A 24,184-nucleotide genomic window follows, 5' to 3' on the forward strand; every position below is an offset into this window, starting at 1 on the left:
CAAATAAAGTTATTTGGAGCAAAGGGGATAGAGTTGATTGAAATGGACAAGAACCATAAAACTAAGAACTACCCTAAAGCAATCAAAGATCAAATCATCATGCCAAGATAGGAAGGTGATAAATATACTTGAGGAAGTTAAAGTTCCAAGTTACCGGGGAAGAGGAAAGGATCACTTAGAGGAGGAAGGGAAAAATACCATAAATTATCTCTTGAAGTTGTGTAGAGAATATGGTAAGGACGTTGAAGGTCTTTGTGGATAGGAAGACCTTCTTGGTTAGGTTGGAAGGCGAGCACAGAGGAAATTGGTGCTCGATTACAGAGCACAGCAAAGGCTTTGTTTATGTCTTAGGTTTTGAAAAGGAAGAAGTCGGGTGGTTGATCGAACATTTGACGAAAGCCATCGAAATGAAGAGTCACTTGGGGTTCAACAGAAAGTACAGGGGAAAATTCAGCGTCCATTTGATGGAAGTATGCTTTAACAACCACGAAAGGTTCATAAGGATTTCGGAGTTCGCTACCATCAGAAAACCAACTTTACTGGTTATTCCTGAGAGCAAGAAGGGCAGAGGATGGGAGAATCTAAAAAGCACGTTGTCTTCAATGCCAATGGTCCCCCCCTCGAATGCAGATGAAAAAAGAAGACAATACAGAGTGGAAAGGTTTATCCACAATCACGTGGGTCCTCTGTACTGGTCTTTTGCGAATGTAGTCAGAGATGAAGGACCAAGGAGAGGTGGACTTGTTCCTATTAGGAGGTGAGCGCAAGCCGTGGTGTGTGAATGCAATGCAGATAGTGTTAAATGGGTTGAGGTTGGCTGAGCTGTGACGAGAAGCTTAAGGAAGAAAGGAGTGGCTATGATTGTGCCCTTCTCAGGCAGAAAAGGAGTTCTTTTTGTAGAAACGATAGAGGAAGCTCTCTTTCTCCAGGATTTAAGGATTCTTAAGATTGAGGGAGGGAATACAATCCAATTGAGAAGGTGGTCAATAAAAGGAAAATTCGGAAGTTGAGGGGAAGTTCAGAGGAGGTTGGATTGAATTACGAGGTTTGCCATTTCATATCTGGTCTAAGTTACATCTGAAGAAAATAGTGGAGCAATGGGGGACGGTGATTGAAATTGATTGGCGAACGTTGAAATTGTTTAATCTTAGCAAGGCGAGGGTAAGAATTGCAATGAAGGATCAGTCAGTTCTCCCAGCTTTGATCGAGGTGATAGACGAGGATTGGGTGTTTACTATTTATGTCGCAGTGGTCGGAGTTGAAGAGGTTAGGAGAGGCAAAGTAATGGGTGAGTCAACTCGAGAGGTTTTTGAATCTCACTCGGGGACAGGTGGTGGAAGGCGGGAGGAGAGAGATAGATCAACGGCTAGAGGTAGTTTTCGTGTTGGGGAAGCTGGCAGAAAGAAGAAGGGAGGAGAAAGGAGTTTGGTTAAAGTTCTTCCAGTGGGGACATGTGGTAAGAGTGGTCAGGTTGTGGGGAACAGCTGGTTCAGTTTGAATTTAAAAAAACTGAACTTTGGGCTAGTTGGGACAGAGATGGCAAGCGTAGCTATGGCCGGTGGGGACAAGGCCTTCTCAAATGAGAATGGTCGAGCCTTTGAGAGAAAGGCCCAGTCTCTTCCCAAATCTAGCCCACTAACTGATGCAAAAGTAGGTTGTAACTTAAGAGTCCCGTTGAGGTTGGGCCAAGGAACAGGAGAAAAGAAGCCCTCTAAAAAGTAGGGTTCATTACGAAGTGAAGAAGTTTCTGTAGTGGGAAAGGGGAAAGGAGTATCAATTGATCCTGTTGTTCAGACGAGAGGCTCCGCGAAGAAGGAAGTGAAGTTTGGTTCAAAGAAGCTGTGGACTACCCTATTTCCTCCAAGTTTTGATCGACGACAAAGATTTCAAAGTCGCAACGAGCCTATTTTGCTCGGGAAGCCATCATCAGATAGCGAAGAGCTTCCAAAGAAGGAGGCTTTTGGGGCGGGAGCTCAGTGGGAACGAGGATTCAGTGCGAGTCCTATCATCTTTTGCCGATCGCCAAGGATTCGAAAGTGTGGTTTGGGGGAAGGGGCTTCGTCATCTAGAGGTGGAGAGGTTGTGCGCAAACCCTTTTTTGAAGAAGACAAAGAAGGATTTTTGGGTCGAGTGAGGTCCAATCTTCGTGGTTCTTCAGTCACGTTTTTACCTTCTAATCCAGAAATCAGAGGTAAAGGGCTCAGCTTTATGGGGACTTGTGGAATGTCGGTAGCGAAAAACTTGGAGGTAAACTTGTCCTCACCTTCTCAGTCACCCTGGTCTTCTTTTCCCATTTCTTCTGGTTTGGCACTTCCATTTCTGAGTCCTTCTGTTCCCGATCTCCCTAGTTCAGTCATTCAGTCTCAATTTCCTATGGAAAATCGAGTAATTTCTGAAATTTTTTCCAAAAAAGACGATGATGGTACTTTATGTCAAAATTCTATTGGCAATCCTAACTTTGTTGTGGTGGAGTCCCGGTCTGCTTATTCAAACCAGTTGCCCGAGAGTTTCAACTCCATTAAGTCTAAACCAAATTTGCCTATTGAGGTTTCCAACCTGGTTACAGTTAGCCAGGGTGATACTGTGGTCTCCCCATTGGGCGAGTTCCAAATTGAAAGCCTGTCTCCCGTGAAAATGGCTAAAGTGCGTGAGGTTTTAAGCTCTCTGGATATTAAGGTATATTCCAGGAGGAAGAGCAGATGTTTTACAAGTTTGTGAGACTTGTTGGAACTAGTTTGGAGATTGAGGGTCTGTGAGGTTTTTCCATGAAAATAATTAGTTGGAATACCAGAGGTTTGGGATCAAGGAAAAAGCGAAGGGTGGTTAAAGATTTTCTGAGGTTAAAGAATCCGGATGTAGTGATGATCTAGGAAACAAAAGAAAATTAGTGTGACAAAAGGTTTGTGGGTAGTGTTTGGACAGTCAGAAATAAGGAATGGGCTACTCTTCCGGTGTGCAGGGCTTCAGGTGGGATTTTGATTATTTAGGACTCTAAAAAATTGCGCAGTGAGGAAGTGGTAATAAGATCTTTTTCGGTCTCAATCAAGTTTGCTTTGGATGGATGCGGACCCTCTATAGTTGTCCGCAATTTATGGCCCAAACAGTCCCTTACTTAGGAAGGATTTTTGGGTGGAGCTGTTAGACATTTTTGGTCTATCTTTTCCGTTATGGTGTGTGGGCGGTTATTTTAATGTCATAAGGAGAAGTTCAGAAAAATTGGGAGGTTCTAGTCTAACTTCAAGCATGAAGGACTTTGATGGTTTTATAAGAGAATGTGAATTGCTTGACCCACCTTTACAGAACGCACCATTCACTTGGTCAAACATGCAAGAGTCTCTTGTGTGTAAAAGATTGGACTGATTTCTTTACTCAAATGAGTGGGCGCATTCCTTTCCTCAAAGCCTTCAAGAAGTTCTTCCTTGAAGGACATCGGATCATTGGCCAATAGTTTTGGATACCAACCCGTTCAAGTGGGACCCAACACCTTTTAGGTTTGAGAATATGTGGTTGCAACATCCCAGTTTTAAGGAGTGCTTTAGAAGTTGGTGGAGAGGTTTTCAAGGAACTGGGTGGGAAGGTCACAAGTTCATAAGGAAATTACAATTTGTTAAGGCCAATTTGAAAAAGTGGAATAAGGTTTCTTTTGGAGTGCTAAAAGAAAGGCAAAAAGCATCCTGAATGAAATAGCGAACTTTGATGCCATTGAGCAAGTAGGGGGTCTCACTTCTGAACTTTTAGTTCTGTTGAGAGAGAGAGAGAGAGAGGAGAAAAACCTTATTCTCATTCATTGTGATCTCTACTTACAATTGAGAGATATATATATACAAGGCTAGGAGTCCTAACTACCATACATGTGACCTATATTAACAAGGAAAGATAGTATACTATACATACATTATATTCAACAAGTTCAAAGAGCTTTAAGAAAAGGGGAGCTAGAAGAATTAATTTTGAGGGAAGAAATTGATTGGAGACAAAAAGCTAGGGTAAAAAATGAGTTAAGGAAGGGGATTGTAACTCAAAGTTTTTTCATAGAATGGCTAATGGCAAGCAAAATAGGTAATTTATCAAGGTGTTGGAGAATGAAAGAGGATTAGTGTTGAATAATTTAAAGAGCATCACAGAGGAGATTTTACTTTACTTTGAAAAGCTCTACTCGGGTCCTATTGGAGAGTCTTGCAGAGTTGAAGGCTTAGATTGGTCCCCTATATTTGAAGAGAGTGTGTCTAGGTTAAACTCCCTTTTTACTGAAGAAGAGATTTCTAGGACCATTTTTCAGTTGGATAGGGATAAGGCATCAGATCCTGATGACTTTACCATTGTAGTGTTTCAAGATTGTTGGGATGTGATCAAGGACGATTTAGTGAGAGTGTTTGCAGAGTTTCATAGAAGCAAGGATTATCAATCAAAGCACTAATGCGTCCTTCATAGTTCTATTGCCCAAAAAAAACATGACAAAAAAAATCTCAGACTTTAGACCTATTAGCCTGATCACTAGTCTTTACAAGGTAATAGTCAAAGTGTTATCCGGGCATCTAAGAGGGGTACTACACGAAACTATCCACTCTACTCAAGGCGCTTTTGTTCAAGGGAGACAAATATTGGATGCAGTTCTCATAGCCAATGAGATAGTGGATGAGAAAAGACGTTCAGGGGAGGAAGGAGTCGTCTTCAAAATCGACTTTGAAAAGGCTTACAACCATGTGAGTTGGGATTTTTTGGATCATATGTTAGAGAAGAAGGGGATTAGTCCTAGATGGAGGAAATGGATGAGAGGTTGTTTGTCTACAGTATCTTTTGTAGTCTTAGTGAATGGAAACACTAAAGGGTGGGTCAAGGCATCTAGAGGCTTAAGACAAGGCGACCCTTTATCCCATTTTTTGTTTACTTTAGTCGCAGATATACTGAGCAGGATGTTATTGAGAGTAGAGGAAAGAAATTCGTTGGAGGGATTCAGGGTGGGTAGGAACAGTATAAGGGTGTCCCATTTGCAATTTGCAGATGATACCATTTTCTTTTCTAACACTAGTGAGGAAGAATTGCAGACTCTCAAGAGTTTATTGCTAGTGTTTGGGCATATTTCTGAGCTTAAGGCTAACCTTGACAAGAGTAATATTTATGGCATCAATCTTGAACAGAATCATCTTTCTAGGTTGGCCAAATTGCTTGATTACAAGGCTTCTGGTTGGCCTATACCCTACCTGGGTCTTCATTTGGGAGGGAATCCCAAGGCTTGTGGCTTTTGGGATCCAGCGATTGTCTCGGATCTCAAGAAGATTAGATGGTTGGCAAAAGGCTTATTTATCTTTTGGAGGTAGGATAACTCTTATCCAATCTTGCCTTGCTACTTCCTTTCTTTATTTAAGATACCCGCTTCAGTGGCTGCAAAAATAGAGCGATTGTAAAAGGATTTTTTATGATCAAGGGTTGAGAAAGGTAAAAGAGATCATTTTGTTAGTTGGGATGCAGTGTGTAAGCCGAAGGCAAAAGGGGGTTTGGGATTTGGGAAGATTGATCTAAGGAATGTCGCTCTCTTAGGGAAATGGTTGTGGAGGTACCCTAGGGAGGGTTCAACTCTATGGCATTAGGTTATTTTAAGCATTTACGAATCACACTCTAATGGTTGGCATGCCAACACTATAGTCAGATGGTCATATCATTATCCATGGAAGGCTATTGCACAAGTCTTTCAGGAGTTTTCCAAGTTTACTCGGTTTATGATAGGAGATAGGGAAAGAATTCAGTTCTGGGAAGACTTGTGGTGGGGGGACCAACCTTTGGGATCCCAATATTCAAGACTATTTAGAGTAGTCACGGATAAAAATATTCTTATTTCTTCAATTCTCGGTTCTACTCGTCCCTTCTCTTAAAACTTTAATTTTCACCGCAACCTATCCTATTCTGAGATAGAAGATTTAGAAGGTCTCATGTGGTCACTTGATTGTCTGCATTTGTCATCTTTGGTTTCAAATGCGAGATCCTGGTCTTTATCTTCTTCAGGGCTTTTTTACAGTCAAATCTTTCTTTCTTGCCTTATCCCAATGTTCTAGTTCTCCTCCAATTTTCCCAACTAAGTTCGTTTGGAATTCTCAAGTCCCTTTCAAAGTCAAGTCCTTTGTGTAGTTGGTGGCACACAAGAAGGAAATTATTAATGACTTGCTACAATTGAAAAGACCTTACAAAGCTTTTAGTCCTGATATTTGTAAGTTGTGCATGAGGCATGGAGAATCAGCAGATCATTTTTTCCTACATTGTTCTTTAACGATGGAGTTGTGGCACAAATTATTTCAGTTAGCCAAGACGGATTGGGTTCCCCCGAGGACCATTTCCGACATGTTGTCCATCAATTACAATGGTTTTGGTTTATCTAAGAGAGGGATAATTTTGTGGCAAGCTGCGTGTATTGCTATAATTTAGGTTATGTGGCGGGAAAGAAATGCGATGATTTTTTAGGACAAAGCAAGGAATTCAGAGAATCTTTGGGATTCTATTCATTTCCTTGCTTCTCTTTGGGTTTTTTGTTCCAAGGTTTTTAAGGGGACTCCCCTTAATGTGTTACAACTTGATTGGCTAACGGCGTGCAATTCCTTTGGGTTGGTTTAGTCTAGAGCGTTTGTTCGTTATTACATTGTATTTTCTTGTTTTCGTATTCTTGTAGTTTAGTTTTCTTTGGTGGGAGGATTCATCATCCTTCTCTTGTACTTTTTTTTCTATCAATATATTCCTTTGTCGTTTCCTATCAAAAATAAATAAATAAATAAATATACTTGAAGTGCTCTGATTTCATCATGTCAAAATAGGAAGGCGACAAATAAGTAGTTGGAAGCTTCCCCACTTTGCAACCCAATAAAGAGGCAACCTCCTGAACATTAGCGACCTCTCCCACAACAATCAACCCGCTTTTATTCAAATTAATTTTCAGCCTAGAAGAAAGTTCAAACCAAAACAAGACCCAACTCAAGTAAATCAATTGGTCTAAACAAGGCTCACAAAAGAGCAGGGTATCATCCACAAATAGGAGGTGAGAAATCTCTACTCCTTCCGCCTCCTACCTTGAAGCTTGAAATGAAGTGCCCCTCCCCCACCTTTCTTAACAGAATACTGAGAGCCTCCATCACTACCACAAACAAATATGAGGATAGAGGATTCCCTTGCCTTAGACCCCTTCATCTCTTAAAGAAACCAACTGGCGAATTATTAACCAAGACAAAAAAAACCTAGTTTGATACATAGAATTCAATCTAATCAACCCACCCCCATCCAAAACCCATTTTCTGCAACACTTCCAAAAGAAAAGTCCAATTGACATGGTCATAGGCTTTCTTTTTCTTTTCTTTTTTTTAATCAAAAACAAACATATGTATTACTTAAGAATAAACAAAACATAAGAAAGATGAGAAATCCTCCTCATGAAATACAGACCTGATCAAAAAGAGCTAAGTAAACCTCCTCTATATAGGAGCTATACAAAACAAACAAAAGCCTATATAGGTGTTACAACTCCTGGCCCTGTAGACCCTACCCTAAAGGGTGCAAATTGACAACCAACTAAGCCGAATTACACTCAAAGGATAAGGTTTAAAATGTTTGTACAGTAAGCCCAAAAAGAAATAAAGAAATGACACGCATCCCACATCATCTCTGGCGTCTTCCAAGTGTTCTCAAAGACCCTAGCCTTCCACTCTCTCCACACAATCCACTACAAAGAGAGACACGCGATCCTCCAAAGAGTCTTGCCTTTAATAGAGTTTCCAAAACACTTGAAAGAAATTATCATCATATCACGAACACTGTCTTATTGAACCCACGCTATCCCTGCCTATGAGAAAATCCTATGCCACAATCCCAGAGTAATCGGATAATGTAAGAAGAGATTATCAACTGTCTCACTACTCCTACAAAGAATGCACCAATCAAGGCTAAGGGTTTTGAAAGGTCTTCTCAACTATAGCATGTCATTGGTATTTATCTTCTTATGTGTCACTAACCAGACGAAAGCCATGAACTTAGAGGGGACTCTTGATTTCCACAAAAAAATGAGCTAGGTAGAAAGGAGTAGAATATGAGAAATTGGATGAGACTAAAAGAAAAGATTTTAATAAGAAACCTCCTGAAGAGGATGGAACCCAAACTTTCACATCTAGAATAGAAGGAGTCAAATGAACATGGGAAAGTAAAGACATTAGTCTTTCAAGATCCTCAATCTCCACATTCGTTAGATTGTAGCGAAAGATAAGATCCCAAGACGTGGAAGTATCATTACCAAATATGGCTGAAATGGAAAGGTTTTTAGTTGTGGTCATAGGCTTTCTTAAGGTCCAACTTACAAACCACTCCCCCCCTTGGGCTCCTTAATCTTGAATTTATAGCCTCATTTGCACTTAGGGCTCCATCTAGGATTTGCCTATCTTGCACAAAAGTGTTCTAAGAATTGAACACCACTCTTACTATAACTTTCTTTAGCCTGATTGCCAAAACTTTTATCTAGAAATTTATAAAAACTTCCCACTAAACTACTCGAACTAATAACATGGCATTTAGACTCCTTTAATCATCATTTGTCAAGACTCTTTGGAGTAAGTTCATTGGCTTGGACCAAGCATTTAGTCTGTGTTGCTATTCCTAGATCTAGGGGGGTATGTTCAATGGAATAATATCTTAGATGTATTACCGCACCCCCAAGGGTTAGGCCTTTGTGCAATACCACACCACAAAGTGATGGGCAAGAGCGAAGACAGGCCAAGAAGAAAGTTAACCTAAAGGTTGCCCACATTGAAACAAACAAATTTGGGCCCACACACCTCACTAGACACAGGAGCAGAAAAGACATTTGTCTGCAATTATTAAGAAATAATTGAGTTAGAGCTATGGCCATGAGTGCTACAAATGGTTAGGAAAAAAGAATAAAGGTAGACCAAAAAATCCTTCTTTTTCTTTTAACTCACCCATCAAGAATACTTTCAAAATATCCTTGGGTGTGGAATTCCCTTAACAGACCCAAGACTTCATTCTTAAGAAAGTCCCAATAGTGCTGCCAGAAAGCCAAAGGAAAACCATCTGGACCTTACTTAAGACTATTAACAAACTTTAATAATGATCTTACTGAGACTAATCACCAAACTGATAAAGAGGATAAGACACAAAAACTCCAGTGCTTCGACTCTTCACTCTTTTTAGTTATACCATTATCAAAGAATTCAGAAAATCTTTGAAGAGATCCTCATTTATTGTGTCCCAGCGATCCTGATAAAAGACTAAACTCATTTTGGGCATGATGCTAAAGTAAAAGGTTTTATTTTACTCTTTTATACACACATACAATTTCTTTTTGTCTTTCTAAACAACTCCTCATCCTCTTTCTTTTATTTCCTACTTATTCTAACAGCTATAAGTGTAGTTTATATTATTGTAATACGGAAATAAAATGAACAACCTACAGACATGAGCAATACGCTCCTGCCGAATATCTATATAGTTCTCACTTGCACAGACCCCAACCAAAATACCTAGCATATGCTGCACTACTGCCCTAGATGTTCAAGAGAAAATGAAGCCAAATAGTAAAAAACTTTATCACAGCAAGAACAGTACATTGTATTATGAGAGGCTGTTGATTTTCTGGATCGATATATATACTTAATGTCAAAAGAGTACCAACTCACTTATGCTGTCAAGTATCATGCCAACTTATTTAATCTGTGGAGTATCACATATGTTTTACTTACTACTTTATAGCATAAGTCAGAAATCAATAACTACTCATAATAAACATAAGATACTCTTTTCTTTTTTAGTTTGATAACAAACAAGCATAATATTAATAGAAAAGGCATATGAAAGAGAACAAGGATCCTTCAGGCAAATAATGCCAACAATATCATAAACCGCACCCTGAAAATACAGCCCAGGGTATAGTTTAGGGGAGGGCTAGTCTCCTACAAACTCAATAAGGGATGACCTCTCTCAGCCAGTCTATCAATTTCCCAGCTTACCAACAGTATCATAATTACTCAAGACAGTTTTGCTCCAGAAATGCTGGCTTAACTATTTGTTAGAGAATGATTATGGTCCAACTACAATCCAATGGAAAAGATGTAACTAGTAAACTATTCTTGAACAGCTTGAAACCAGACCTTCTTTTCACACTATTAAGGATATGAAAATAATGATCCAACAATGTGGTGGTGTGTGATCCTGGAGAGTTTTATGATTCGAGAAGAAGATGATAAAGGAGATGCAAAAAGAAAGGAATTCTAGCATTGAGGAAAAATTTTGTTCAATTTGAGTGCATATGCAACAATTTAGAAGGGACATCTGTTTATAGTAGGGAATCTCTGACCTTGGGAAAACTCATAAGAAATTTTTCCAGTTGGAAAATTTACTCAGCTTTATCTTCCTAAATTTCTATGGGCATGACAAATAATTAGAAGCAATACAGAAAACAAAATTAGCATTCAAATGATGCAATGTAACAGTGGAACTTGCCTGTATGCTTCCAGGTCCAGCAATCCATCTTCTGGACAGGGTTGTTACACGAAGTCTCATCTGACCATTGCCATGCTGGTAACTAAAGCAAAATATCTGTAATAAGTCAGAAATATCTCCATCTATGGGAATCTCTACATAGATTAATTGCTCCAGAAAGCACATGAGTAGAGTCCATACTATGTTAAGAATTGGAAGTAAAACTGGTTGCTTGTGGATTGGCCAATAGCATCTGGGATGTCCTTTTTCACAACATCAAATATTAAACATAAAGATGTATCTTTATCAAGGCCACACAACTTCCATGCACTGGTATTCCCCTGACCAACAACAGTATCAGAGCACAAAGGACCTTTCTGCACAAAAGCACCAATGACTAAACATGTGAAATGCAACCAGCAGAAAAGAGAGACCACTAGAACACTTCAAATTATACCTTTTCAAGAGATGCACAGGGACCAATAATGCCCTGAACTTTGATATCCTTTGAGCAGTTTATCTCAAATATACCACTGCATATCAGTTCAAAGGCAAAATAAGATTAAGAAGGCTCTCCAGCTCAAATGATCGAAGATTCAAAGAGATGCAAAAACCGAACCTCAGCTCAGCTAAAGGCATGCATGCAAGTGGGTGGATATATAAACAAATCAAGACATCAGATCAATTTACATGACGCTTCCTTTTTCCTTTGATGAGAAATAATTTTTTTTTAAAAGAATGAAAGAAGAAATACCACCAAGATGAGGATAACTGAGAGAGAGAGAGAGAGAACAAGAACAAAACAGAGCACTGAACAGTATCATATGCTAAATGACATATAAAAACACTGAACCACAACCACTTGCTTTCTCCATGTTGATAAAGCATGTAATATGCAAGGAGTAGACCCAACTCTGCCTCATAGAACTAATCCTGGGAAATTACATTATCTTAAAAGGTCTCCAACCACTCTCTTAGACATGGCAAACAATGTTGTGGAGTTAGATCAGTGTGAGACACGATTGATGTGATATAGCTGGTGAAGTGATGAAGAAACTGAATCAAGTACTACCAGATTTTTCCAGAAAAAATTGATCCTCCAACTTTTTTAGATTGGTTGGTTCCCTTAGAAAGAGAGATTTTAATTGATACAACATGTTGAGAAAAATGGGTTCATTTTAGTAATATGAAACATGTTGAGCAAGCTCAAATTTGGTGGACAGGTGAGAGAATTGTCTCAGAGTTGTTGGATAGCCATCAATTTACTATTATAAAACTGGTTGAACAAGCTCACATTTGATGAACAGCAATAGGGAATGATCTCAGAATTGGTAGGCTGATGATTAATTAGGAAAAGATGAAACAAGAGATGAAACGAAAACTTCTGCCTTGTGGTTATAAAGATGACATGTATGATCAATTGACTAATCTTAGACAAAGACATGATCATAATTGGATATGCAAACAAGATTTAAGAGCTAAAATTCAGTGCAAGGGAGTTGAAGTTCCTTTTCAAGCTCTTTCTCAATCTAAACCGAGATTAAAGGCTGAAATTCATAACCAAATGGTGCCACATCATCTCTTTGATGTTGATAAGGCATTTCAATTGGTCTTGAAGATGAATAAGAATCTGAAACAACCCTAACTAGAAGGATTTCTTCCCCAACCAAGAAGATAGCTTCAAGAAAGCATGAAGAGAATGAAAGAACTAAAACCTTCACAATGCAAGGTGACTTTAATGCTAATAATGCTGCTGATTCAAATAATAGGATTCATGTAGATGATGATTGAAGGAGGGAAAGCAAGGACTACCATTTTCAGTGCAAAGAAAGAGGACATACAATATGGCAATGACTAAGAGAAATGCGAACATCAATATCAGGACAGAAGAGATGAGAGCACAAGATAATGATTAAGGTAATGATTCCTCCTGTGAAATTGGACCCCTAAATGTTGATGATCTTTAAGACATGGATAAAGATTCTCCGTCTTCATCACTCATGAGATGCATTCTCTCTACACCAAAGCAAGAAAGTGAATATTGCAAGCATATGTCTATATTTCAAACGATAGTACGTTGTGGGAATGAAGCTCACAAGTCAATTCTAGGGGGCAGAAACATGAAGTTAGTTTCTGAAGCAAGTGTTAGAAGGTTGAAGTTGCAAACAAAAGCCACCTGGGCAACCATAAAACGTAGCATGAATCAGTAATACTTCTGTTCTGGGAACAAAATGATGTTTGCTTTCTATTTCCATTATTCTTATAATGATTCCATATGGTGTGTGAAGTCATCGCTATGACTATTACCTTTGTTCCACCTAAGAAAATTTGATTGAATTATCAAAAATTGTCACATTTTTTACTTGATCGACCTTGGTTTATGATCCAGATGTGTACCACCATAAGGATGTACACGTTCTTTCTTAATCAACAAAAAAACCATTGTTTTGAAGCTTATGAGTAGAAGCAAATAAAGAAACATCAAGAAGAAAAGTCAAAAGTACATTTCTTAAACTGAAAAGAAGCCTTCTTTCATTCTTAAAACATACCTCCAAAACCATCTAAATTGCCATCAAATTTTTCTGATTTTGCCCCAGATGATTTGCCTAATGAACTGCCATTAAAGAAAAGAGTTCAACATGACATTGATTTGCTATCAAGTCGTCAATTGCCCTACCTTCTAGCATATAGTATGAATCCATTAGAGCATATCGAGCTTAGAAGATAAGTTGAGGAATTCCTCTCTAAAGGTTTTATTCATGAAACAGTATACAGCTTTTTGTGGAAGAACTTGGTATTCTTATCTCCCTCCCTTAACCAAGTTTCTCTAGATTTTTGTCTCCAAGAAGTTTCTACCATTAAAGCCCACTTTTTGTACTCATCCAAAGCCACCTTTCTAGCCTCTACCTCCTTAACCAACAGAGGAGGAACTCTCTTTTTAGAATCCTAAAAGCTAATATGAGAAAAAGCCTCTGCCTAGTTAAAAGAAACATTTCCAGATACTTCTTTATTCCACACCTTAAGAGCCTTTAGCTTCACTGCCAGGCAGTGCCTGCTAGATCCATAGACAACATGACCCGTGCACCAATTTCTAATGAGATCTTTGAATCCATCAGTCTTAAGCCACATATTCTCAAATCTGAACGATATTTTGCCCTTTTTGATCCCTCCACCCCCAAGAACAATGGGACAATGGTCTGAAACAGGCTTGGGAAGCACAAATTATGAAAGGCCTGAAAAGTGATCCTCCCACTCTTCTGAAACCAAGAAACAGTCCAGCCCCAAGAATGACTGAGAATTCAAGCCTCCACACCAAATAAATAGACCTCCATAAAGAGGAAGGCCCCTCAAACAAAACTCTATAAAATCTTAAACGCATCTCATTTCTGCAAAAAGTCTCAAGGAATTCCTTCTTTCCTCTAGAAATCTGAAACAATTGAAGTCCCCACCAAAACACCACAGGTTTTCCCATAAGTCCTTGATAGCTCCCAACTCTTCCCAAAAATCCTCTTTCTCCCCCCTCAAAACAAGCTTGCACGCTCCAGTGAAGATCCAAACAAAGCCATCCTCACAATTTCTAAAGCAATAAGAGATGGAGAAACCTCCACACTCCATGTCCAACAACTCCAAAACCATGTTGTCCCAGAAAACCAAAATGCCACCTGATGCACCTCAGGTTTCCACTGCACCCCAGTCCAAAAATCTACCAACCCCTCAACTTCTAACCATATGTGTTGACGTCTTTTGCACCTTTGTTTCTAGAAGGCAAGACAGATGTGTAACCTAATCACAAACTTAATTAATTTCCTTTTCTCATCATCATTAGCCCCTCTCACATTCCAAAATAGAATTTTTAACTTCATCAATCAACCAGAACCAAATCCCAATTATTTTTTCCACCCCTCCTGGCCACATCAAATGAACCTTCGTAGCTAATCAAGCAGTTTAATCTCCTTAACTCACTATCAAACTGAAAAGTGGAAGATTGTTTCTTCTTCCACCCTTGGCTTAGGGTCCTACCTCCAATTTTTGCCTCCATTTTTCTCAACAAGGACTAAGTTTCCTCTTCAAAGCCCTCGACTAGCATTCCAATAAACCTATTGAAATCTTCCAAATTGTTAAAGGCCCTATTTGAAAGCAAATCTTCTTTGTCCCAAGGACTAGAGGCACCCTCCTGTTCTAGACCTGTAAATCCTCGGCTCTCTGAGATTGCATTGCTCTCCAACTTAGAAGAAGGGTTTTCAAGGAAGACCATAGCTAAACCATCTTGGAGTACCATTCTCAAATGCCCCCTCACTGCATCGGCACCCCTTCCAAACTCATCCCCCCCTCTGAGCTCATTTCCTAAGGCCACACTGCAGTCTCTCCCCTAATCAAGGAACTCTACCACTGAAAAGGAGAACAAGAAGAAGAAAACCCTCCCCCTAAAGAAGAAAGAGCCCTAAGATCTGTACCTTAGAACACGTTGGCTTTGACAACCAAAGCCTCATTAGTGACTGACTCTGTTTGGATGGAACAACTTTAATGCATAAGGATCCATATTGTTTTTGCTCTTCCATGCAATCCAAGAGGGATCTAAGCAAGGTCTCCATCAAGTTCTTTCTAATATGGAAAGATTTAAAGATATTAACCTAGAGTGACCAGGCCCAAAAATACTCACTTCCTTAGAGCATCCCAGGCCCAACTCCACAAAAGTCCCATAGGCCTTCACCAAACTCAGTCTACTAGCCTCCACTTCCTCTACTAGGCCCAACTTGGATTGAAATCCTTTGGCAACCAAAAAACAGCCATAGGGGCCAGCAACCTTATCTTCAACCTCACCACCCCTACTAGTAGAAATTGATGGATTAGTTTCCAACTCACCTGAAAACCTACCATGCCCCAACTACACCCAACAAGTAACATAGTCATTACCTTCCACACCTTTTCCAGAATTCAATGAGCCTTCATTTGACACTTGTCCAACCACTTTTCCAGAAGCCCTATCTCCCATTCTCACTTCCAAGCATGACAAATCCCCACTTTCTTCTTCAACTTGCCTCTTTATAAAATCCAGAAAAGACATCATCTCACTTCTCCATGGTGGAATCTCTCACCAAAGCTAAACCGCATTGCAAGAGGCTCCCACCACCACATGCGGAGAACTTGGCACCTTCCACCCCCTATTCTCAACTAGGATTATGGCCCGTTGCAAAATCCAACACCTTGATGTGTCTCATCAATGGCCACAAACCCCCTACAAGCATCCCCTAACCTTTTAAACAAATATTTTCTCCAAAGATGAAAAGGGAGGCCCATAACCCATGCCCACGCTTCTTGAGTGCAAGACTCCTCCTTGAAGCACTCCATAAAGGGGTTTTACTAATCCAAAAAAAGAATTTTTTTCCATCAAAAAGGTTCATACCCCGAGTGAAGCACTCTCTCAACTTAACTACCAAATTCCAACTCAAAGAGGATGAGGGGTTCCCCCCAACAAGGCCAATTGAAGGTTCCCTTTAAGGTGCCTATTGAGCAAAGCCCATTCCCTTAAAGCAGCATGATCTAAACCCCCAATTTGCTCACAAGACTACAATTCAAAGCTTCTAAATTCTTGTCAACCTCCTCCTCCTCAATTTGAATCCAAATAGCAGAACTTGGCTCTGCTCTAACTTTGGACACCCTCTACATAGGAACCCTTCCTAACTCAATGATCACAAGAGACATTTACCTACTTAGAAATTGCAAAAGGCTCATCCATGCTCTTAAGAGCAGGAGAAACACCAAGACTCCTCGACTTACTAGACAAAATCTTTCAAATCCCCACAAAACATTTTCCTTCAGGGAATGCTAAAGAGAACCTCTTCTCCTCCAGTAAAGTTGCAATACAATGCTCTATTACTGCACAGCACCACCTTATAATTTCTACCACCCTCCACCCAATCCTTTCTAAAGGGTTTCCCACCCTCATCAGCACAGCAAACCTCAACCCCTTCCACCAGCAAAGTCAAGCCCTTACCTCCAAACCTAATCCAAGTAGAAAAGCTTGAACCCCTCTGACAAGTCTTTCCAATCACCTTCCCTTTGACCTCCTCTATCAAAATCTTTTGAGATTTCAATTCAACACCGAACTAGCATCTCCCTCTGGGGGACTCCATCACCATTTACTCCACAATACTGCCTTATAGATTGTGGAAAATTTTAAGGAAATGCAGAATAAAGCATGTGTAGAATTCTGATCCTTGCAACCATCTTCCTTTGTGTTAAGGTAAATAACTTCTAAGTGTATGTGTTGCACCTTTGCTTACACCTAGAAAGGATGGTAGTTGGTGTACAAGTGTTGATAAGCCGTGCAATAAATAAGACAATAATCAAATACAGGTTCTGATTCCTTGACTCGAAGATATGTAGACATTATGACAGATTTTATTTAATGAGTGGTTACCACCAAATTAAAATGAGATTTGATGATAAATAGAAATCAACTGTCAAGACAAAAAATAATCTTTATGAGTGGCTGGCCATGCTATTAGGTCTTTCTAATGTACTTTTTTTTTTTTTTTTTTGATAAGTAAACAAGAAATGCATTAAAAAGAGGCTAAAAGCCACAAAGCATACAGGGAATATACAAGGCGTCTAAGGCCTCAAAAAAGAGCAACAAGACCAGAAAAGATTCACCTCCCCTTAAGTGGATGCTACCCACTCCAAAAAGCCTATAAGGGAGAGAGACTCCTCGCCTACATACAATTTGGCCTAGCTCCATAAGTTACAAACAAAAAAATTCTTTAATTTCTGGATATTCAACACACACCCCCCTAAAAGCTAGCCTATTCCTCTCCTTCCAAACCGTCCAAACAATACACAACGATATGGATTTCCAAACCTTTTTTCCTTTTCTTCCCCACAAAGGGGCCCCTCCAGGTAGTTAAGACCTCCTTTACAGTTTCTAGAAAGACCCATTTAACATCTACTAACCCAAGAATAATATCCCACAAAGCTCTAGCCACTATACAGTGTATAAGAATATGATTTACATTTTCTTCTTCACAACCACACAAAAAACAACAATTAGGAAGTTGCACCCCTCTTATTTGGAGCCTGTTCAGAATGAGCACCTTCTCCCACGTTGCCTCCCAAGCGAAAAAAGCAACTTTAGTTGGCACCCTATCCACCCAGATGCACCTTGAAGGAAATACTATGTCATTAGGATTGGCCAACAACCTATAAGCTTCCTTGACCCTGAACTGACCATTTCTTCCTCGCCTCCACATAACTGAATCTTCCTCCAAAGAAGGCCTATGACCCCTCAAGATAAAGCAAATCCCCAACCATATCCAACTCCCAATCATTAAAGTCTCTCAACGAATTTCAGAGTTTAAATTACGACTTTCAGAGTTGAGTTTTTCCAGCAGTGTTCCTCACCATTTCTGATGTACTTGGATTACCTCCAACGAATTTCAATGTTTAAATTACGACTTTCATGAGAGCTATCATTCATTTTACCTATCAGAGTTGAGTTTTTCCAAGCCAAGGAAAGATGATGAGGAACACTGCTGGAAATATCCTTTGAAGACTTCGAAAAGTAGAGGAAAAGTTGGTTCCAATACAACAGCCTTATTGGGACAACAACAATGATTTAAGTTTCTGTTGAGACTTAACATAGCTTAGGTTAGGTTGAATCTTTTGATAAGTTTCTATTGTAAGCAGTGGTTTACCTTTTGTTAAGTTTCTATTTTTTTTTTTTACTCTTCTTATCACATTAGGAAAGTTTTTATTTCTTTTAATTTCTAAATAATATTCCTTTCCTATATTTATTCCTACTTCTTTAAGGAAAAATAAGAAATTAGAAAATTTATTAAGGAAAAGATTCATAAGGGTCCATATATACCTATACAATCTTTCAAAGTGGACCAAAATTTTAATATCAATTTTCACCATCTATTATGCTTCCTCTAGGATGTGATTATCTTCTTCCAAAGTGTGATTGCATAGCAAACCTCAGGTGTGATTACTGAGGAACCTTGGTGTGAATTTTAAGGATTTGTTGTCTTCTTTTCAGTGATCTTTAACCTTGTCATCTGATTGAATAATTCAAAAACAATTCTACAGCACAGGAAATCTAAAGATCCTATGTTAAGGTCTCTATCATATCCTTCCCTACATACTCAAATTACGATATTTTTCACTTGGACTGGTTTTCTCCCTCTAATCAACCTGTTCTCATGATGCCACTGTTGAATCTTATGATGGCTAATGTAATCATCTATCTTTCATTTACATAACAAAACCATCTTAGCCAACATTCTATCATCTTGTCCAAAAATTAAGCCACTTCAAATCTCACAAAGCATTTATTATCTTATTTTTTAATCTTGCAACAAATTCATATCAATTTCCTTTTATATAGAGTTCCATTGCCCAAAATTACGTACCATAAAGAATGGTCAATCTAATACACATCTAAAAAGCAACTATTATCATTAGTCATGTTTTACTTCAGAGACGCACTATTTAATTTCAAACAATTTGATTATTTTCGACATGGACAAGATTTGTATCATTCCTATAAAATATTAAGTACTATCTTAGTGCCACTTCAATAAGGCATATTTGGATGCTTTTAACAACAAGGAACCTGCAATTCCTCTAAATCATCAACCCAGCTCAAACAACTCACATTTAAGAATCTTTTCCTTCTCCTCAATTCACCAAGTTAATCCACATGAGACCGACCCATTTTGATGTATTAGCAACATATTTTGAGTACAAAATCATTTCATTTTTTTATCAGAAAGGTAAAGTAATTTCTAAACTGTCATATAACATCTTGTTAAACAATAACATATGTTATTTTTAAAGGCTAAGCTACAAGATCCATTTAGTGACAAAAGTTGGACCAGAAGGTCCAGAACAAGGGAAATTTTACATTTTGAGATTAAACCATGACATAAATTTCAAGATTCTAAACAAATATTACTAATATGTCATTTAACCAACACAACTTGAATGCAGACATGAGTACAAGAAAGACTAACTTGGATGATAGACCAAGATCATAATCAGTTGACTGAAAAACATGTTTAAGAGAGTCCCTAAAAACTGCATGGCCAAAACTTTCAGCAAGCACAACAATTCCTCCAGTTCTCTCAACTGCAATTTTAAGTTCAGCAACCCCCACCTGGAAATAAAGAAAAAAGCATGCAAAACATCTTTCAAAACCAGTGTCCATCAACAAGCGTAAGCCATAGATCTTAATATTAAATCCACCTCCGCATGCCCTTTACTCAAGCGCAAATCCACTCAACGTAGGATGCTAGTGGCATGGGCAACTTTTGTTCAAATTAACAACAAATTTCTACAGAAAATTGTAATACAACCTGAAATTGTGCACATTAAATCTATAGCAAGATGTGAGTCATGTTTCTCACTTTAATACTAGTCATTGTTATCCAGCCAAGTTCAAAAAATGTCCTTGTAATGATGAATGACATTCAGCAAAAATAATTTAGAAATTTCAGCAATTCATAGCTTCAGTTGGCAAATGCTTTCATTTTTATGAGAACTGGGTTTAGCAGTTTATAGTTTAGCCAATTTCTATTTGTTTTAGTTTCTACTTCGATTAGACAAAAAGTCATGCTCCTACTAGAAAATAAAGTCACGGTCTTATTAAGAAAGGAGTTCCATGAGAATTTAATAGCTATCTAGCTTATTCTAGGTCTGATTATCTTCCCTGAGATTGCTTACGGAACTTTAGGTGTGATTGCTTAGGAACTTTGGTGTGATTGCCAAGGATCTTTCTTTTCTTTTCTTTTCCTTTTATCCTCTTGATCTCTCATTCCATCATACAAGTTACAACAATGGAAAATCTTCTATAGTGTTGGAATATTTACAATTCTACGTCACCTTGATACATCAGTCCAATTAGTTTTTGTTAAAAAATCAGTTTTCCCTAAATGCACTTGCATGCATTCTGACATATATAAATACGAAAACCACCTATTGACAAGTAGATATAAATTATATCCAGAATGTACTAAATTTATAAGGAAACTGTCCTCAAATTTGGTTTGATTAGCCTAGTCCTAAAAAGTAACTATCAAGCTGCCAATTAGCAACTATTTCCGAACCTAACCATACTTTGACGATAGGTTGTACAGGTTAGCCACATGGTTGGAAAGAAATGCAAGGATCATCTAGGGTAAGCGTGGCAATGCAGTGACTTAGTTCCTCCAATGATGAGGTTGAATCTCCAAGATCTACTCAAGAAAGGAATGAAAGAATAAAAAAATCTTGAATTATTTTATCAAGGTTACTTAGGTAACTTTAGGGATTTTTATTTAAAATTAGGAAGTTTTAAATTCTCCTTAAAAGAAATTCCTGAACTTTCTATTTTTTACATTAATCTTTCTTTTTAAAAGTTTCTATTTTGAGTCCTTAGATCTAAAAGTCTTATCTATTAGAAACTTTATTACAAGAAGTTTCTATGAAGTAACCTTACTTATCAAATAAATAAATAAATAAAGTAACCTTCTGATTCTAAAAAGAAAGTTTCTGTTTTCTTATTATGTTTTTTAGAAGATTTATTGGTTTTAAGAAAGGAATAGGAGTCCAAATAACGTACTACATAGTTTTATTCAAATTTTAGGGTTTTTTTAAAGCCTAAAAATAAGGTTAATCGATATAAAACGAGACTAATGAAGGATTAATGATCAATAATAATAAGTTTTTCTTTGCATACCTTACAATTCTAGTAAGACTTCATTCTAGAAGGTCTTATTGAATTGTACAGTTGTTATAACCTAATTGACAAATCAGTGTGTATATATTTAGTTAGGAAAATAATCCCTTCAATCATGGGATTTATAGGTTTGACTTTTCTAAATTAGTTTTTTTCCTGGAACGGTATATATATACTGTTGTGTACCAATTATTTTGTTCAATGAGAAATCATCATTCTTTTATTTTTCTAGTCATGGTATCAGAGCCCTAGGCCTTTTTTGGGTTCTCATTCTATGTAGCCTTCATTGTTGCATTGTGTCAACTTTCATAGCTGCGTGATGACAATTTGATCGCAGGCTTCATTGCTGCGTTGTCTTCTTCAAACCCATTTCCAGGGTTATTTTTTTCTCTAGCCTTTTTCTTCGTTGTGTTTCTGCCCTCTATTACTATGTCCACATCTGAAATCACACCTTCAAAAATTTCTGTTCACTCAAACGAGGTTAACTCAAATCAAATGATAGGAGATCTGCAGAATGTTAGAGCCAATTACAGACTAAAGGAGAAAAATTATCTCAAGTGGTCTCAATTTATTAAAACATATCTAAAGGGCAAAGGGAGACTCAGCCATATTCTCCGATAGGACCAAAAAAAGGAGACCCAACGTTTGTAGAGTGGGACAAAGATGATTCCATGATCATGTCATGGTTGTGGGACTTAATGGATCCTGCAATTAGTGATACCTGTATGTTTTTTATTACAGCAAAGGAGATTTGGGACTCCATTCATCAAACCTACTCAAAAGCTCGTGATGCAGCCCAAGTATATGAAATTAAGGTGAAGATAAGTGCCACCAAACAGAGGAGCAGAACAGTGACAGAGTATGCCAATTCGCTGAAGAATTTGTGGCAGGAACTAGATCACTATTGGGTATTTGAGATGAAGTGCTCAGAAGACACTGTTATCTTGAAGAACTTCATTGAGAAGGACCAAGTTTATGATTTCTTGGCTGGACTCAACCCTAAATTTGATCGAGTTAGGGTTTAGATACTTGGCAGGGAGGAGACACCTTCACTGGAGGAGACAATCTCTCTAATTAGGGCAGAAGAATGTCGAAGGGGTATAATGCTTGAGCCTTAAACTTTAGAAGCTTCGGCCATAGTGACTAAAAATGAACAAACCCAGGCACAAGAAAGAGGGAAAACAAACCTGTTAAGAGTCTCGGGGAGAGATAACAAGGATAATTTGTGGTGCACCTACAGTAAAAAACCGAGGCATACCAAGGGGCGTTGCTGGAAATTGAATGGTAAACCATCAACATCAAGCAGAGAATGGGGAAATCGAGGAGGCCAGCAGAAATCTCAAGCTCATCTAACATAACAAACCAATCAAAGCGAGGGACAAGAGAAAGGAGGCTTTAATAGTGAAGAGATTGAAAGGCTTAGAGGCCTGTTAGGATCTCTTGAGAAGCCTTCTGGTGAATGCACATGAACAAGCACCAGAAGGCTTTTCAAGAGATCCTAACAAGCCTCCTTTCAATGAACATGCACCAGAAGGCAAAGGTTTGAGTGACACATAATGGGATATTGGATAAATAGGTCGCTTTGTGCATTATCCCATTATGTGTCACTCAAACCTTTGTCTCCACAACATAGAAATTTTATTACAAGTCTAAACACTAATTTTGTTCCAAACACTTTATCTGAGGCATTATCATAAAGAGAGTGGAGGAATGCTATGAGAAAGGAAATGGATGCATTGGAAAAGAATAAACATGGGAAATTGTGGATAAGCCAAAAGGGAAGAACTTAGTGGGTTGCAAATGGGTTTTCACTTTGAAATACTAGCTTGATGGTTCTCTTGAAAGATATAAACCAAGATTGGTTGCTAAAGGATACACTCAAACATATGGAGTTGATTATCAAGAGACATTTTCTCTTGCAGCAAAAATGAACACTATGAGAATCTTGTTATCTCTGGCAGCTCATTTTAATTGGCAACTTCAACAGTATGATGTGAAGAATGCTTTCTTGCACGGCGACCTAGAAGAAGAAATTTATACGACCATTCCACCAGGATTTGAAGGAAAGGAAACAATTAATAAGGTGTGTAGATTGAGAAAGGCCCTATACAGGCTGAAACAATCGCCCAGAGCTTGGTTTGGGAGATTTGCTAGTGTGATGAAAGTAACAGGGTATAGACAAAGCCAAGGAGATCATACTCTTTTCATCAAACATTCAGCCATAGGGAGAGTGACAACCCTCCTAGTATATGTTGAAGATATTCTTGTTACGGGAAATGACGAAAAGTAGAAACAAGATCTGAAACAGTGTTTGATCAAAGAATTTGAAATTAAGGAACTTGGAAGACTGAAATATTTCCTTGGAATTGAAGTTTCATACTCAAGATAGGGAATTTTTATCTCACAACAAAAGTATATGACATATCTCTTGAAAGAAACCGGAAAACTTGGTTGTAAACTGGCAACTATACCAATTGAGCCAAACCAGAAATAAGGGGAAGTAAAATAAGAACCAGTTGTTGATAAAGAAATGTATCAGAGATTGGTAGGAAACTCATATATCTTGCTCATACACGACCAAATATAGCATACTTAATAAGCATGATTAGTCAATTCAAGCATGATCCGAGGGAGACACATCTTCAAGCTGCCTATCGTGTGTTACACTACCTAAAAGGTAGTCCAAGAAAGGGTGTTCTATTCAAAGGGAATAATGAACTCACAATAGAAGCCTACACAGATGCAGATTATGTCAGTTCATCAGTGGATAGGAGATCAACGTCTGGTTATTGCACATTTCTTGGTGGAAATTTGGTAACATGGAGAAGTAAAAAGTAGAATGTGGTGGCAAGGTCTAATGTTGAATCAGAGTTTAGGGCAATGGCCCAAATCCAGTACTATGATAATAAATCAACAATAAACATTGCTCATAATCCAATACAACACAAAACGACGAAGCATATCGAGATTGAAAAACACTTTATCAAGGAAAAGCTTGAAGGAGGT

At 38.3% G+C, this 24,184-nt stretch overlaps 1 protein-coding gene across 1 annotated transcript in view; it reads right to left on the reverse strand.

Annotated features, from left to right (window-relative positions):
• The window catches only part of LOC100267470 (protein transport protein SEC23 C), a 56,860-nt gene that overhangs the window by 13,646 nt on the left and 19,030 nt on the right, over nucleotides 1-24,184 (reverse strand). Inside the window, exons 4-7 of the mRNA XM_002265065.5 lie at nucleotides 19,476-19,618; nucleotides 10,922-10,997; nucleotides 10,666-10,841; nucleotides 10,486-10,567 (exon numbers count right to left, since the gene is read on the reverse strand). Coding sequence (XP_002265101.1) covers nucleotides 10,486-10,567; nucleotides 10,666-10,841; nucleotides 10,922-10,997; nucleotides 19,476-19,618 — 477 coding nt within the window. The remainder of the gene's footprint in view (nucleotides 1-10,485; nucleotides 10,568-10,665; nucleotides 10,842-10,921; nucleotides 10,998-19,475; nucleotides 19,619-24,184) is intronic.

This window comes from Vitis vinifera, chromosome 15 (genome assembly GCF_030704535.1).
Source record: "Vitis vinifera cultivar Pinot Noir 40024 chromosome 15, ASM3070453v1".
Taxonomy (NCBI): domain Eukaryota; kingdom Viridiplantae; phylum Streptophyta; class Magnoliopsida; order Vitales; family Vitaceae; genus Vitis; species Vitis vinifera.